This window comes from Colletes gigas, unplaced genomic scaffold (genome assembly GCF_013123115.1).
Source record: "Colletes gigas isolate AHSC1104 unplaced genomic scaffold, ASM1312311v1 Colletes_gigas_Sc00013, whole genome shotgun sequence".
In the NCBI taxonomy this organism is placed as follows: domain Eukaryota; kingdom Metazoa; phylum Arthropoda; class Insecta; order Hymenoptera; family Colletidae; genus Colletes; species Colletes gigas.
Genome location: NW_025106642.1, coordinates 4,136,459 through 4,151,762, shown reverse-complemented (window position 1 = coordinate 4,151,762; position 15,304 = coordinate 4,136,459). Strand labels below are relative to the sequence as shown.

At 41.4% G+C, this 15,304-nt stretch overlaps 1 protein-coding gene across 2 annotated transcripts in view; it reads left to right on the top strand.

The window, feature by feature from the left end:
* Positions 1-13,375, top strand: part of LOC122399426 (zinc finger CCCH domain-containing protein 13) — a 183,646-nt gene extending 170,271 nt beyond the window's left edge. For both annotated transcript variants that reach the window (XM_043400103.1, XM_043400104.1), the window contains exons 4-8: positions 7,758-7,973; positions 10,769-10,929; positions 11,203-11,414; positions 11,636-11,911; positions 12,743-13,375. In XM_043400103.1, coding sequence (XP_043256038.1) covers positions 7,758-7,973; positions 10,769-10,929; positions 11,203-11,414; positions 11,636-11,911; positions 12,743-12,936 — 1,059 coding nt within the window. In that variant the 3' untranslated portion in view covers positions 12,937-13,375. The remainder of the gene's footprint in view (positions 1-7,757; positions 7,974-10,768; positions 10,930-11,202; positions 11,415-11,635; positions 11,912-12,742) is intronic.
* The last annotated feature ends 1,929 nt before the right edge of the window (positions 13,376-15,304 follow it).

Genomic DNA, 15,304 nt, shown 5'->3' with positions numbered 1-15,304 from the left:
TCGGTGCAGGGTGCCAACCCATCCGTGGGCGTTCCGGCCGATTCGCTCGAACAGTCTCTCGAAATGATCTCCCGAGAACTCGGACTTTCCCATGCCGTGGCGCAGAGCCCCATTGACAGCCGTGGCAAGTGTATCACGGTGGATCCCGAGTATTGTTGCTCCAAAGAAAGTAAACCGCACCACCAGTCACCCACCCACCCATCGGGACGTGGACCTTCGATTATTAATGGCGGCGGCGGTGGTCGCTGGTCCGTGGAACACGGGCGCAAAAGTGTGCATCCGGTTTTCTACCGGCGTTCTCTCGCTCTTCTCTCCAACCTCCTAGAAACCTCGCGCTGGCGTTACCACCGTGAGCTGCAACGCCCGAGCGGACGACCTTGCGCACTCCGCCGAGAACAAGAACCATACGAGCGCGAATCATGCTCCGAGGGATCGATCCTCCTTTTCATACGCTCATTTTTTCGATCTCGCGACGCGAACGAGAACCACCCTGGAAAATTAGGCAGGTGAAGGTTCCTTAACCCTTAAGTAGACTCTCAATCTCAACTCTTGATTTTTACCGAATTGGTAAATGAGAATCAACTTTCTTTTAAGGGGGGGGATTGTGACGGATTGAAAAAATCGAAATTTTTTGTCTATCTCTTTTCAATGCTTGGGGGGGTTAAGAATGACCCTCTAAAATATTATAAAATTCGCAAAAATGACAAAGTTATAGAAGATTTAGTAGATATAGAACTAGACTACTCTTCACTGTTTACATTTGAAACTCTTTTATTACTTCTGCTATGGTGTTTTGGTCAAGATAACTATGTAAATCAAGAGTATTTAGTCCAAAGCGATAATTGGCAGCTTATTTAGTTGTAATTTAATTTAACAATAGCTATTCAGGATTATTGCAAATAATAAAGGTCCTCGATGTTAAAATTAGACCACAAGCAGACGCATATCGTCATAAAACACAATCTAAAAATAACTATAAATAACATAGTCTTTCTACAGTTCAGTGGAACGTACTATTGTGTATAAAATATGGATACCGCCGCGTAATTTTAGCTTATTGTTAGATGCTAGCCTAAGGAAGACTAACTGAAACGTTTGACCCGATACGACCCACAATTTCTTTCAAGACTGATCGGTTTACTCCATCGAATACCATAAAACGGACAATTCTGTTGCGTCTTAACAATTGCACGACCAACGGAGAGAGCTACTCACGTCTTAGAAATGAAAAATCTCGTTTCTAACCATGTACCATAAAGATCCTATTGCTGTGCAAATTAAGCAATCAAGGACCATGAAAGTGCAACAACAAGGAAAACGTCGCACACTAGAATTCTTGAACAACCATATGTCATATGTGCTTCAGCTTGACCGATGGAACGCGATGGTCCCGCGATTCATTAATCCTCTCTGACTAATTTGAATCGAAGGATAATTTTTGTAAAATTTTCACTACAAAGCTGCCAATTATCAGCTGTATTCATCTGCGATTTTTAGGAAGAAACCGATAAAATGGAACCGTGGCAACACATTTGTCAGGCGTTTAGCGGAATTCGAACGTAGTTGGAACACATCCAAAAGTCGTTTACAATCATTATCATAATATTCGAATCATAAAAAATTGCACAAAATTTCGTGTTTCGAGTGCTAATTTTAAATAAAATAAAAATTCATTTCAGAGATTGACTTTTAGTTGATTTTGATTCTCTATGCCGCACTGTACGTGTAAATAGAATCGTACGATCGACTGTAGACGTTCGATACTGATATTTAATCAGTTGTTGTATCAATACCCTGAATTTGTTACAACTCTCGTGCACAACAACATCGTGTACGTTCTACCGATCGCTGCATCACATTCTACTCGAGCACCACTCGTCACGATATTAATTTATCGTAAGAGCAGCGGTACATCGTAATAAGAATGCGATGAAGGATCGACAATGATTAATGACAAAGGTGCATCCAGAAGACCGTGTGACGCAACAAAGCTACCTCGCCAGCAGGTTTTTCAGATACGTGTGCTATATGAATTTACGACTTTCGAGACCGTTCGTCAGGAGCACGCGGATAACCTGTTAAATGAATCACTCTGGTAACTATTATCGTATCGAATACTCCAGCTTCAAGTTCCTTGTAAGAACATTGATCTCTCAGTTCTTCGTTTAATTCACGATTGACATTTCGTAAACTTTAAATATTCTATGCGAGTAAAATGATAATCGACACTTAATAGAATAAAATTATATTCCTAGATAATAATGAATTGTTATATATATGTACAATAGTATAGAGTTCGAACAAAATCGGTAACTGTCGCCCCCCTGCACGCGAGCCACGTCCCAGAAACCCCCATTTGCATCGTACGAAACCGAATAACGGCGTTAAAATTGTTTTCGAAAATCGATCGTTAAGGGCAGGAATAAACACATGGAGGAACGATCTTATCCGATGCGCATACCAAAGGATCCAAACCACGCCTCGTCTTCTGTCGGCGATATTCAAGATCGGGCGGTTCTTGCGTCGCGTCCCCGCAACTTTTTCCCGGCCTTCTTTCACTTTTCTCGGTCGCTCGCCACGTCAGATCGTTCTTGCAGATCTGTTTGGCCAGGCGAGTACCCGGTTACACGCGTGTGCAGGTGAACCGCGATATGGTAGGAGGAAAAAGGGGGGGTCGGGGGCTGAGAGTGCCGATACCCCATTACGCGCGATTCGTTTATTTTGCGGCTTTGCACGTTACAGATCTTAGTGTAATATTCCTTTGTACTTACAGCGGCGGGGATCACCCTCTCATTATACTTTTTATCGCGCCGACATTATACGGTCCGCGTTCTATTTCTCCGTCGTGCTCTTCCCTCTTGTCTCTCGCTTCCCTCGCTTTCAATTCCCTTAAACTCCCGGAGCTCGGTTTTACGATACCACACCGTAATCCCCGTCAGAGGCTCTCTCGCCGCGCCGATTCCAAAAGAAATTGCAAGACCGCCGGGGATCCTGGCGAGGAGAGAGTTAGTTTCAATCTGCGTATATTCCATTTAAGATGAACAGTTTTTTGCCGCACGACCGATTTGCGCCTCGTTCTCGTGCGCCCATACCACCGAGGAGGGGGGAAAAAAAGGAGGGAAAAAGGACGTAGGCGAAGGATTCGTCGGCGTACATAGATGCTGATCAACTTCGTTAAAACGCGTGCGTTTCTCGGGAAGCGATTCTCAGGGTGGGAAGAAGCTTAATTGGGAGGATTTACGCGGCGATTTCTAGCCCCACTTCGTTGCGTGTTATCGATTATGAGAATCTTGTAGATGTTAATGTCGATCTGACCGTATTAGTACCGCGGGCATGAGCAACATAGTTTGCGGGTAAACGTCGTACAACCGTATCTCCATGCCGCTCGCGGCTAGTTTTCGCGCATGTAGGGAGAGAAACGATTATACGCGATATCTGGAACAATCGTTCCTCGTATACGACCGTTTCTAAATTATTATAATCAAACGGCGTTTATCTTTAATAACTGGCGGGAAGGAAGTGCTTGGTTGATCAAAGAAGATGACCAGTCGTGATTGGAATATCATTTTCGAGGCTGGCGGTAAAAAAAGTATGCGTGCACGACGTTTTGAGGTCGATAATCGTGTAACGTGTAATATGCAATCTTAGTAATATGTTTAATTATAAATCGACGTTTCTCCAGAAGCCTTCGACAAAATAACGACTTCTGTAGATGCATATTAATTTTTAGAAATTGGAAAAAGTTACGTGAATCGAAATCAGGGGAGGATAAGGGCTGTGGTACCACGGAAATACGAAACATATAGTAATAGAAGTAATTTGCAATTATTCGAAAGATTCTAATATAATCTTGAAATCATAGGATAATTTATTACACGCGTAACCAGCTCGAAATGTTCCGTACCATGGCTAATGAAAGTAATCAATTGGACCGTAACTCGCAAATGCTCTCCGGCGGAGGGTTCTATTTTCTTTTGTACGTCGCCGGGGAGAATCTTTGGCGCATTAATGGATTCCCTCCTCTTCCAAAAAAGCTCGCTCGGACAAAGGAAGAGAAAATCCGCGGGGTTAAAAGGGGTGTCGGTTGACGTCGTAAATCGCCTCACCCTTGGATTTATGCGTAATCTACGCTGACCTACGGCGGACGGTTTAATGTTGCAGAGTTATGCGTCGAGGATGAACAGGGCGAGAGCGCGCGGCCTGTTACGATATACGCTCAAATATGCATACAGGGTGTTCGCGCCATTATTCGCCCGACAGTTTTCCCATAAATGAACAGTACATAAAAAAAAAAGAGGCTAAGAGTTCGCTGTATTTTATGGAAATTACGATGTCTCGAATCGATGATCGAAACGAGAAACAAAATTCGAAACTTTAATTCATTTTAACACATCGACTGCCAGTCTAAAATCCTAAAATTGTTTACGGGACCAAAACTTTCATTTTAGGCAATTGTAAACTACACAACTTAGAAGTTGTCGTAGTAGTTGCTTTCGTAACCTCATTAAAATTTACGAAGCCTAATTTAATTATAAATTAATTATAAATAATTATAAATTAATTTACGAAGCCTTAAAATTTATTTTCTTTAACATTTCAACTTGAGAATCCATTATTACAGTTCTACTGTTTAAAGTTCTGTCACCCATATATGAGTGACGTGGCAGTCAAAGTGTTAAACGAAACGATATAATTTGTATACAGGGTGTTCGCGCCATTAATTTTGTTTGTTCGCGACAGTTTAAGAAAAGTTCATTGCTTGATCACGACTCGTGTCAAACGTAAGAAGAATTAACAGTAACTCAACAAGCGATTTCAAGACGCCTCGAAGCCATGGGAATGATTCAGAAGCAAAGTTGTACACCTGATATGTCAATGTAATTATTTGAGAACTGTAATTCTCAATTGGTTCGTCATTTTTTGAACGATCACGCGCGACGCGCAAGTGTGGCGCGCGCGTGCGATGGCGGGAGGAGAAGGGGGGGAGAACGAGGCCCAACGGGGCCCGTCGGTGCGTGCAGGCAGCACGCGTGTACCTACACGCGCCCGATGGCGGCGAGCGGACGAGCGCTTAGGTACGTAACCGACCTAGCCCAATCTCGACGGCCCACGCCAGTTTCTGCGAGGGAGTAGCCGCGGTATAACGCGTTCCTGTACGAAGCTGGAGTGTACAGAGAAGGCCGACGCGCGGAGAGGAGAGGAAGAATCGACCGAGAGGGAAAGAAAACGGTGGAAGAGGAAGACCAGTGCCGCGGTACTGTAAGAGTTAACAGGGCGGTGCGTGGGTCACAATGCCTCCAGGGTACAAAACCCTCTGCTCTGCCTTCTTTCTCCTTGTCTTCCTCACCGTCGTCGTCGTCGTCGTCGTCGTACGCGTCCCCGTCGTCTTCGTCGTCGTCGTCGGTACGTGCCACGACTCGTTATGGAAAGCATACGGGATATTGTTGCTCGTATATATGGAGAGTACGAGGGAAGCGCGCCGTGCTTGTACTATGCAGATGATTCCGCGATATGGGCTATTCATTGTGAGTCATTTAAGAGTTTATGCGGTGGGTACGGGGCACGGCCGCGTACGCGCGATATGTTATTATATTGCGTATCGAAAGGTACGCTGGTAACCGCATGCACCGCTCTCGGGCCCGATCGTAGCTCGCGGTCTTTCGCGCCGTCCGCGCCGCGAACACTGCGTTTGCCCTCTTCTCCTGGAATATATAACGAGTGCAGGTGTATTGCCGGATGCCGAGTCCGTCTTTCGGCTCCTTCTGCAAACGTGCGCGAACAACGTCTGAGTTATGCTTTTATATTGTTGTATCGCCCGGCTTCCTCCTCGTCGTAAATCGCCCGGGGCCCGCCAACCTGACGATACCTTCGTTCCCGTCGATACTTTTTTACGCGTTCGCCACGACGTGACCCACACCTGGGTCATTGCACGACGTTTAAATCAATCGACGCGACGGATGTTACTCTTCAACGGAGGCAGTCACACAAAATGTACAACATGTCTCTAGTTTATTCTGACTGTCCACAATTCGTTTATGATCTCAAAGCAAATTGTGGTGATATGATTGTCATAGATTCTATGTGTTGAGAAGATATGAAAGTGGAAGTACATAAGCTTTTAAATTGACTACTATGATGTATTCAACAGTCAGAAAAACAGTAATAAATATATGTTGCAACGCGTGGAATAAATGTAAAAATGCACCACTGTCACAAATAACACCGTTATCGGAGAAATTACTAGAAAAACTATATTTCGATGAATCAGTCAGTAATGTATTAACACTTTACCGACCGGTAGCGGTTGATTAATCGGCTATCGGTCGGTAAGCGTTGGTCGGTAAAAAAGTTGATTAATACGCTATCGGCCGGTAAGCGTTGGTCGGTAAAAAAGTCGATTAATAGGCTATCTGTCGGTAATGTGTTAACATAAGCTGTATATATCAAATATAAGCAAAGATAAGTACTGTACGATTTTTGCTAACAGACTGGTTTCATAGAGAGAATTTGCATTTGTTATACTAACTTGAAGGTTCCAACTTTAGTAACATATTAAACAAAGCAGCATTGAGCTATATGCCTGTATCTGTGTTTCAGTCAATTAAATTTTACGATTTATGAATGAAAATCGTGTGGATCTTTAGCTGTACAATTTTAAGTGACAGTCACTGTGGGGTGCTTTCATACTAGTATAAAATGTTGAACAGAATCGGGCACAATTCAGCGAAGCCGAAGAAACGCATCGAGGTAAGAAAACCGTGTTTTCCCGGCGGGGATTCTGATCTTCCACGAGAGCTAGTATTTTCTTGTAGCGGGAACACGGATAGAGCACACGTTTGATAGCCTACTTGCCGTACCGCCGGCTCTTTTGTAGAGTATCGATGAATAAACAGGCAAGAGTTGCGATAAAACGCCCGCAGCGATCCGTTCCCGACGCGTTATGCATGCGATGGGCCAAGGGTAAATGACGGAGGTGGCAGCGTTGATGATGGTGGTGATGCAAAACATGATAATAATAATGACGACGTAGACGTCGTCGGGAATAAAACGGACACGCGTCCGCTTGCGCGGAGTTTTGCGCGTACGAGTCGACGCGCTTTGCGATCATCTCGCGGCTAGGCGGAATGAAACGACGATGATCGGGAGGGAACTGCGGGAACCATCGTTATCCTCATCTAATTCCCCTAAACCCCCCTCGCGAACTTTGGGCAACGAAATAATTGGAGGGGAACGAAAAGAACCGAACCCTCCAGCTACCAATGCGCGAATCAAGTTGTACCACCCACGTGATTCCCCCCCCCTTTGATCGGATTACCTGGACGATGGATCCAGTTTTGTTCCTCGACCGACACGGTACATCGAAGATCTTAATGCTCTGTGCAAATACTGCTTCTCGTTTCGATCGATGGTCGAAACAACGGACAGAAACGCCCTATGGATGCTCTAAGGAACAGGTTGCTTCATGGGGAGGGGGGGAACCACTGTGACGGATTGGAAAAATCGACATTTTTTTTGTCTCTTCAATGGTAAAATTCTCAAAAGTAACAAAGTTGCAGAAGACTTGGTAGATGTGGAATGTTTGATCGAATAATTAGTTTCGACATGGTGTTGAAAGAAAATATTGATTTTGTCACAGTTTTTTAACATTTTTCCCGCAAAGTTCCATCGTTTTGTAATAAATAATTGTTTCTAATAATCCGTACGCGCAACTGAAATTACTGTCTTATATCTTATTTGTATTTTGCGTATGTTCGCAGGAGGAATACAGCCAACGCAGACGCCTATCCACTCCCAGCGGCAGCCCGAGTCCACCCAGGCCAACAAGGCTGTCGAGATCTACGGGTACGCTCACCAGAGACGAGGAAACCTTTTGCGAGTCGAGTAACACCCTCACCAGGGAAAATCAGGGACAGGAAGCCGAACGAAAGGGCTGGTTCAAGTCGTTATCCAGGAAGAACAAATCGAATATCAAAGTAAGATGAAATTCTCGTTTCAAATACCAACCATTCACAAACTGATCGAAAATTGAGTCCATTCTCTATCAATTATCCGACGTATTATCTTGAATGGGTGAACAAAAAACTGATAGAAAACAATGAGAAACAAGAAACTTCTAAGTCAACCACATATGTATGTACATACATTCTCTGATAAAAATGTTCTAATTCTTAGCATTTCTTTGCTAATCCGTTGATCGTAAATAAACTATTTTGTAAATATTGACAAATATTATATGTTAAATGTTTAAACAAGAGCACGCAACGTGAAGTATTCTCGTTCGTGACATCATTCACTGGGCACGGTTCTCTAAAGCAATCAAATTCAGCAAATGTATGCATGAGACTCGCTCCAAAACTGGTAGCGAGTGGGCGATGTTTTTGTAGAGAATGGACTCTCTGTACTATGAAACTTTATTAGGTTTATGTATAATAATACGATAAACGCCTTCGCGGTGACGCGATACATGCTTCGCGCAAAAATCAACTCTCCGCCCAAAAATGGCCGTTTCTTTTACCTGTGCATTTCTAAGCATATTCATTTATATTTTCTAAATACACGATTAACGATATTTACTGATTCAAACATATTCTTAAACGTATTATGTAAATTTCTTTTAAATACCAGCCAAGTGCCATCATACTATCAATAACGATGATTGTGTACTTTATATAAATACAATTGAAATTTCAGAGCTGTGTAAATAAAAAGTTCTGAAACTATCTCAACTAACACGTTCACAATATATCTCTCAATTAGCCAAGAGCGCCTAAATTCATACAGGGTGGTCCACACAACACGTGCTCCATAACTTTCAAAATATGCATTGCACGAAAAAATTTTTTATATAAAAATTGCATGGTTTAAATACTTAAAATATTTCCTTTATTAGACTACTACTCAATTTTGTCGATCATTGAATAAAAATTTTGATAATAAAGGGTACAGCCGAATAGGGGGGTTAAATGTGCCCTTAAACCAAATTTAACATACAATGGATCGATCGATAGAGGATCAGAATCGAACATTCTGTGCCAAGTTTCAACCCTCTATCTTGTTCGGAAGGGTAGTTACAGGAAAAATTCGGATTATCGGATTTGTGCCCATTTTCCGTACTTAATCAAGTACGAAAATTACGTAAAAAATCTGGTGCATTCTGGTCATCGAGACACGCGTTCAAGAATTTTTTCCGATTTTTCGATTCCAAATTCCAGGTGTGAAAATTAAATTCTGTTTCTCTATCTCGAAATTCCTGAGACGCAACGATTAGAAAATACGGTGATTTTCGGCACATTGCACGATTCAAGTTCCAATTCCCTGACGCTCGATGCTCCCCACGTAGAGGTAGTGGGCGTTGGGAGCCTAAAAATCCCAAGTCGAACATTTTTTGAGAGTTAAATCCGATAACGAGCGTACGGATGGATCGTGGGTCCGGTTATCGGGTTCGCGGCGGAGCCGAGTGAGCCGGTGCATTCATCAGTCAACGCGGGTCGCTACGGAGCAGAGCCATTAGGCCAGTACAACCTCCAATTACCAGTTTGATTAAATGCTTAACTAACTCCGCGCTCTGTGGTTTAATTTAATCGCGAGATTAAGTGCCGATCCAGGGGGCTGCCTAGCTTAACCATCGGTCCGCGGAATAATCTCTGTCCAGGGCCCCGATTCCGATCCTAGCCGCCTCGATAGAGGCCCGTTCGGGATGATTGCGTGCGCGTGAATCTCCCCGTGGACGATGATCTATCGGGCGAGTCGGACGGTACGGAGAACGTGGATCATGAGTCATGAGGGCGCCACAGATGGAAACGAGCGGGAAGCAACCATTTTTATACCCCAGCTCCGAAGAATATACCTTTGTCTTCAGCGTTATTCTATTTCGCGTTTATTCGCTCAAAGACACCAAGAGGTCTACGATTGCAAGGATCTCTAGATCGCGTAAGCAAAGAATCCACGACTGTGTCACACCGGAGGCCCATGATCCAGAATTCAATCAGCTCTCTCGACGTTTTAAGTCTATAAATTAACACCATGGGTCTATGATCTGTTTTATTCCTATCAGTCGCGAACAAGTTGGTACAGACAGGGTTCTGGGGGCCTCGTGTGGAGGTGGTGTGATCCGATTGGTGGCTACTATTAGGAGACGAGATGATGATAGACTACATGCAAACTGAATCCCCTCCACTTGTTAGATTCTTAATTATGGGAATTATTTACTTTAGGGGACCTCAACGGTCTTAGCTTCCGACATATTCGCAAAATTGATTGAATTCTAACCGTAACTAATCGAAACAAAGTATTGACGTAGTCGTTAGCTCGGAATAGCAACGATGAATAGAATAAAAATGTATCTCTCTCGAGTATGGAGATCCTACTGCTATGAATTATTAGTTCAACTGCTAAGAAGCTAAAAATGGAGCTTTCTAGTGGAACTTAGGTGGAGCAAACGACCAAGTCTCCTTGTTCCTGTGAAACAAGTATTCTGTTTGTACTTTATTCCATCCTAGCCAATTTCTCGTGAACGATAAGGTACCGAAATTCCACGCACCAGGCTACTACCAAGATGGTATCTCAGTATCAAGGTTTTGGGACCCGATCGAAGCCAGAAAGTCTGTTCTGTGCACGTTTTCTCTCGTCGATGATGCTCGCTGATACAAATAATCTCTCCGTTACCACCGTTGTTTCCCCGTTCGCGCGCTGCCCGAGGCAAAGAGGCGATTTTTTCCGCGAACCGTGACCGTTACCGCCGCGATAATCGACGATTTCGTTGTTCCAGGCGGTGGATAAGAAGCCCCGGATACCGGAGAGCGAGATCTTGACAACTGGCACCGAGGACGAGGAAGTCTCGTCCGCGCCCGAACGAGTCTCGGTGCAGAAGAACCTACGTTTCTTCGGCGATACGGATCAGGAGTCCGTCTCGTCCAACAGAGATCGCAGGTATACGCGTTATACTTTTCACAGAGAATCGTGCTGTCTACAGTCGCGGATAAAATTAAGATCAGATCAGGGAAATAGGTATGAATTTGATCAAAGTAGTATACCTATTATGCCCTTAAGTTTCGTACAGGATACTACGCCTAATTAACGAAACATTGATACTCGATGTGTACGGAACATGAAACTTAAAAAATTTAGTTCTGAATATTACAACCAGCGTTAAGCTTACAATCAGTTATCACCGGTGCTATAGTAATTATTCCCACGTTACAGAAACAAACGAGCCGACGACCATGCCTGTTCAGGGCGTGATGTTACGAACTCCAGTCGCCACAATTTGGGCATTTTATCGCCACCGCGGAAACCACCGAGACTGGCCGAAAGCGCGTTGTCTTCCGGTGAGAGTACGACAGGGGACAGTAGCCAACAGAGCCAAAACTCTCAGAGATCGCAAAGATCTGTTGTATACCTCCACGCTGCTACAGGTGAGACTCTCTGAACTCTATTACGATCAGCTATAATGGCCACGAAATAATATACAGGATGTTTCATGGCGAACCTTCTAACTCCTAATTCTATATCGATTTGCGTTTTCTAAACAACCGAAGCACCGGGTAAAATCTTAAATTGTTCTGATACTTCTGTTTTCAATAGTTTTCAATTATAATTTTCAATACAACTTCTATTTCAATTCGCGTTCTTTCAGTGGGCGAAATACCCGGCCCAAACGAGAGACGCAGAGCAGCGAGCAGGGAGGAATTAAATCGACCTCTGCAATCGCACACGAGGACAGTATCGAGGAGCGTGAGCGTCCTCGCGCCATGGAAGCCGCGACACTACAGAGAACCTTTCGAAATAAATTACGACCAACAACTGCACCCGAAGCCAATGGCGACCATAAGGCGCAGACAAAGAAGTCGCGAGACATTAAGTCGTCGAGGAAAAGACGCTCGACGAAGCAAGGACAATCTCTCGAAAACCGGTAAACCTCAGGCTGCGGTCTAATTCCTCAAGGGATGGCGATTCATCGTTCAGAAATAAATCGAGACTGTGAAATGATTTTTTCCCCCCATTCGAGGATTCCCGATTGAGAAAATTCACTTTGAAAAATTTATCACACTTGTAGATTTAATTATCAGGTTTTTGAATATATAACATCATAGGGGCAGATACTCAATAATTTTTTAAATATTTAAAGTTACATTATTACCTGGAAATAAAATTTTAATCTATTAATTAAAACTATGGGACGTGTGGTAAAGTAAAAGACTCCTACCAGGAGGGTCTCAAGTTCGATTCCCGATAACTACACAGGGTTTTTTCTCTTAATATAATAATGAAATTTAAACATAGAAATGCTTAATTAACTCTTTAAATAAAGTCTCTATATTTATTAAAATATATAACGTATATAAAAATTTGGTATTGTTAATCAAGTAAAATTCCTTCATTCCTCAGTAATTGAAAACAAAAGGGAAATAATTAAGAGAAACCACGTGCAATTTACAAGTGAGGAATAATTAGTGTTATAAATAAAGATAATTTATCTGTATTTAAGAGAAAAAAACTTATGTAGCAGCTATGGGGAATCGAACTTGAAATTATGCACTTTACTATCACGCCCCATAATGGTAATGGACACTTACTAGATTAAAATTACAAATCACAGTGTACCTGGCGGTAGCGTTAAAAATAAAAGTCAAAAGAAGATGGATGGGGGATAGTTTCTAGTTGATTCTCTGTTCTTTCCGTGGCATAGTAATTGTATTTGTTTTAATTAATCGTACTAACGTTGAAACGCTTACTTTTTCAGGCACGATCAATCGCAGCACGTTGAAATCAAAGGACAAACAGAAGGTGGATAGAACTGTGTCTACGGAATCGTTGGCCACCAAGTCACGGAGCGTTAATTCGAAACCAGAACTAAGCAGGTCCACGTCTGTTCCACGCGATCCGAACAAGAGCGCGGGATGGTTCAAGCTGAAAAGCAAGAAGTCCCGGGCTTGAAGGGGAGGCCATTGATCAATGCTAGTCTTGAGTTTCATAAGTAATTCGTAATCGTAAGGGATCTAATATACACGGCGTCGTATAACCACCGCGCTTCGCGGTGAACAATTGTACGAGCTACTATTACCATTTTGCTCTATTCTTCTAATGTACAATGGAAAACGTCGAAACGCGAAATAATTAATAATCTTATTAACCGAATAAAAAATTTGGCGATCTTAATGCGTAATTGTAACCACGAACGATGTAAATTTTTTTTGATCATGCCAGTGAATTACTAAACCGTATTTGCAACCACTTGTGTGAACGAATTATGACCACGATTTGAATTATGGCAACGATATGTAAAATCGACTAAATATGTACACCTATTTAAAACATGTTCTTGTTTCCTTTGATTAACATTATCCTTTCTCGTGAAATAATAAACGAATTTAAATTAAAAAAAAAAAACGATAGGTACCATCGAACGAGCAATATAGCTGGAATATGAAAACTTGAATGAAATACACGATTTTCGTTATTCGCCTCACAACCTTTGAAGATGTATTCTACCTTCGATACTTAGGGCCTTCTCTCTACCAAATTTAGCAACTTAAATTTGTCGAGTAAGATGAGAATGCATTCGAGAAAGTTGCACGTTACCTTATAACGAACATGTTACTTACTATCTAGTAAGTTTATAATTGCATTCAAGTTGACAAAAACCATTCCACGATAGTGTTCATAATAAATTGTGAACGTAGAGCATGTGGTTTATGAAAACGGAAGAAATAAATTTCATTTCACCGTGAATCAGAGTGCCATTCCCGTTCTACTAAGTCTGTACACACTGTTCCAAGACAAATCAAAATTTCTGAACGTGCAAGATATTTTAATCTACAAATATAACAGGTAATATGTGTTAAGATAAGCTATAGCGTAATAGCGTGAAAGTAAAAATATTATTAAATCGTGTTGCAACAATCATGTTGCACAAGAGGATAATTAGCAGTTATGTATAATTTCTAAATGTTTTATTGTGCATAGATCGACCTGATCTTACTTACACACATTAATTGTAAATATTTGTAATAATAATCTTTATTTCTAACTATCTTCACATCGCTTTATTGTTTCTCCACTTAATCTTTCTCTACCAGTTATCAGTAATCACAGACTGCAATCGTTGTTACGGGGAAAATTGTTTTAATGATCGAAACAATCGTACAAACAATACATTTACATCGGCAGCAGTGAAAAAAAAAAAAAAAACATCCCCCCGCAAAATGCATAGAATTCCAACCGTTCTACTGTGATATCCAACCATCAACTCTATGAATATATAAATCTTTTTACAACTTTCATTCCTATTTGGTGCTACTTGCGTTACATGTATATATGGACAATTATGGTTTGCATGTAAATATCATGGATATATTGACAATTTATATTGCTCCATTGATAAGTTTGTATTATCTATTAACATAGCTATTATTTCTTCATACATGTAAGAGAAAATGTTAAAATAGTTAAAGATGGAAATCCCAGAATAAACTATATTTTGTAACAGTTATTAACTTGAAATAAATAAATGAGCATAATACCAAACATTTTCAGTAATAAAATGCCATAATGTCATACATAATTCCACATATTTTATAACAGCATGCAATTAATGTTAATAATTAACATTAATAAACAAAATTGTATTTTACGTCTGTATAACTAAATCGTAACAATGTACATTCATATCCCACTGTCGTGTAAGAACAAAACCAGAGTATCAACTTTTATTAAGCACACAATTGGTAAAGGAATACAACTAAAGGAGTACAAAATTAATTCTGTCGCGATTTAATCTAAATACTAACTGAAATGAAAATCATATAGCTTCATTTGTCTTATTTAACCTTTTGACTGCGGCGCGTCCTAGGAAGAATCCATCAACATAGATGGCGCGATCGTCACATGCCTGTCGCTGCGACTGGTGACCAAAAAAGTACCCGGAGAGATTTAAGAGAGAGTTTAAAAAAATAATAAATGCAAATAAATTAAAATATCCAATTTTTATCCAATTCCATATCGAATCAATTGGTAAAACAGTAAAAGGTGTTATAGTAAAAAAAATGCAGAAGGCGTAAATTTACGCTTTTCGTATATATTGATAGACTTGTGGAAGCGTATATATACGCCTTTAGCAGTCAAAGGGTTAAACGACAAAGAACTGTTCCAATCTACACCGTTATCCCAATGTATCTAAAAGTCGAAATAACTCATATGATTTTTACAATGCTCTCATAATAAATATTAGAGGATAACAAATGATATTCCAACTTCTATGTATTCTCTTTTCAAGATTCAACCCTTTGTTACAGTTAAGAGTGCA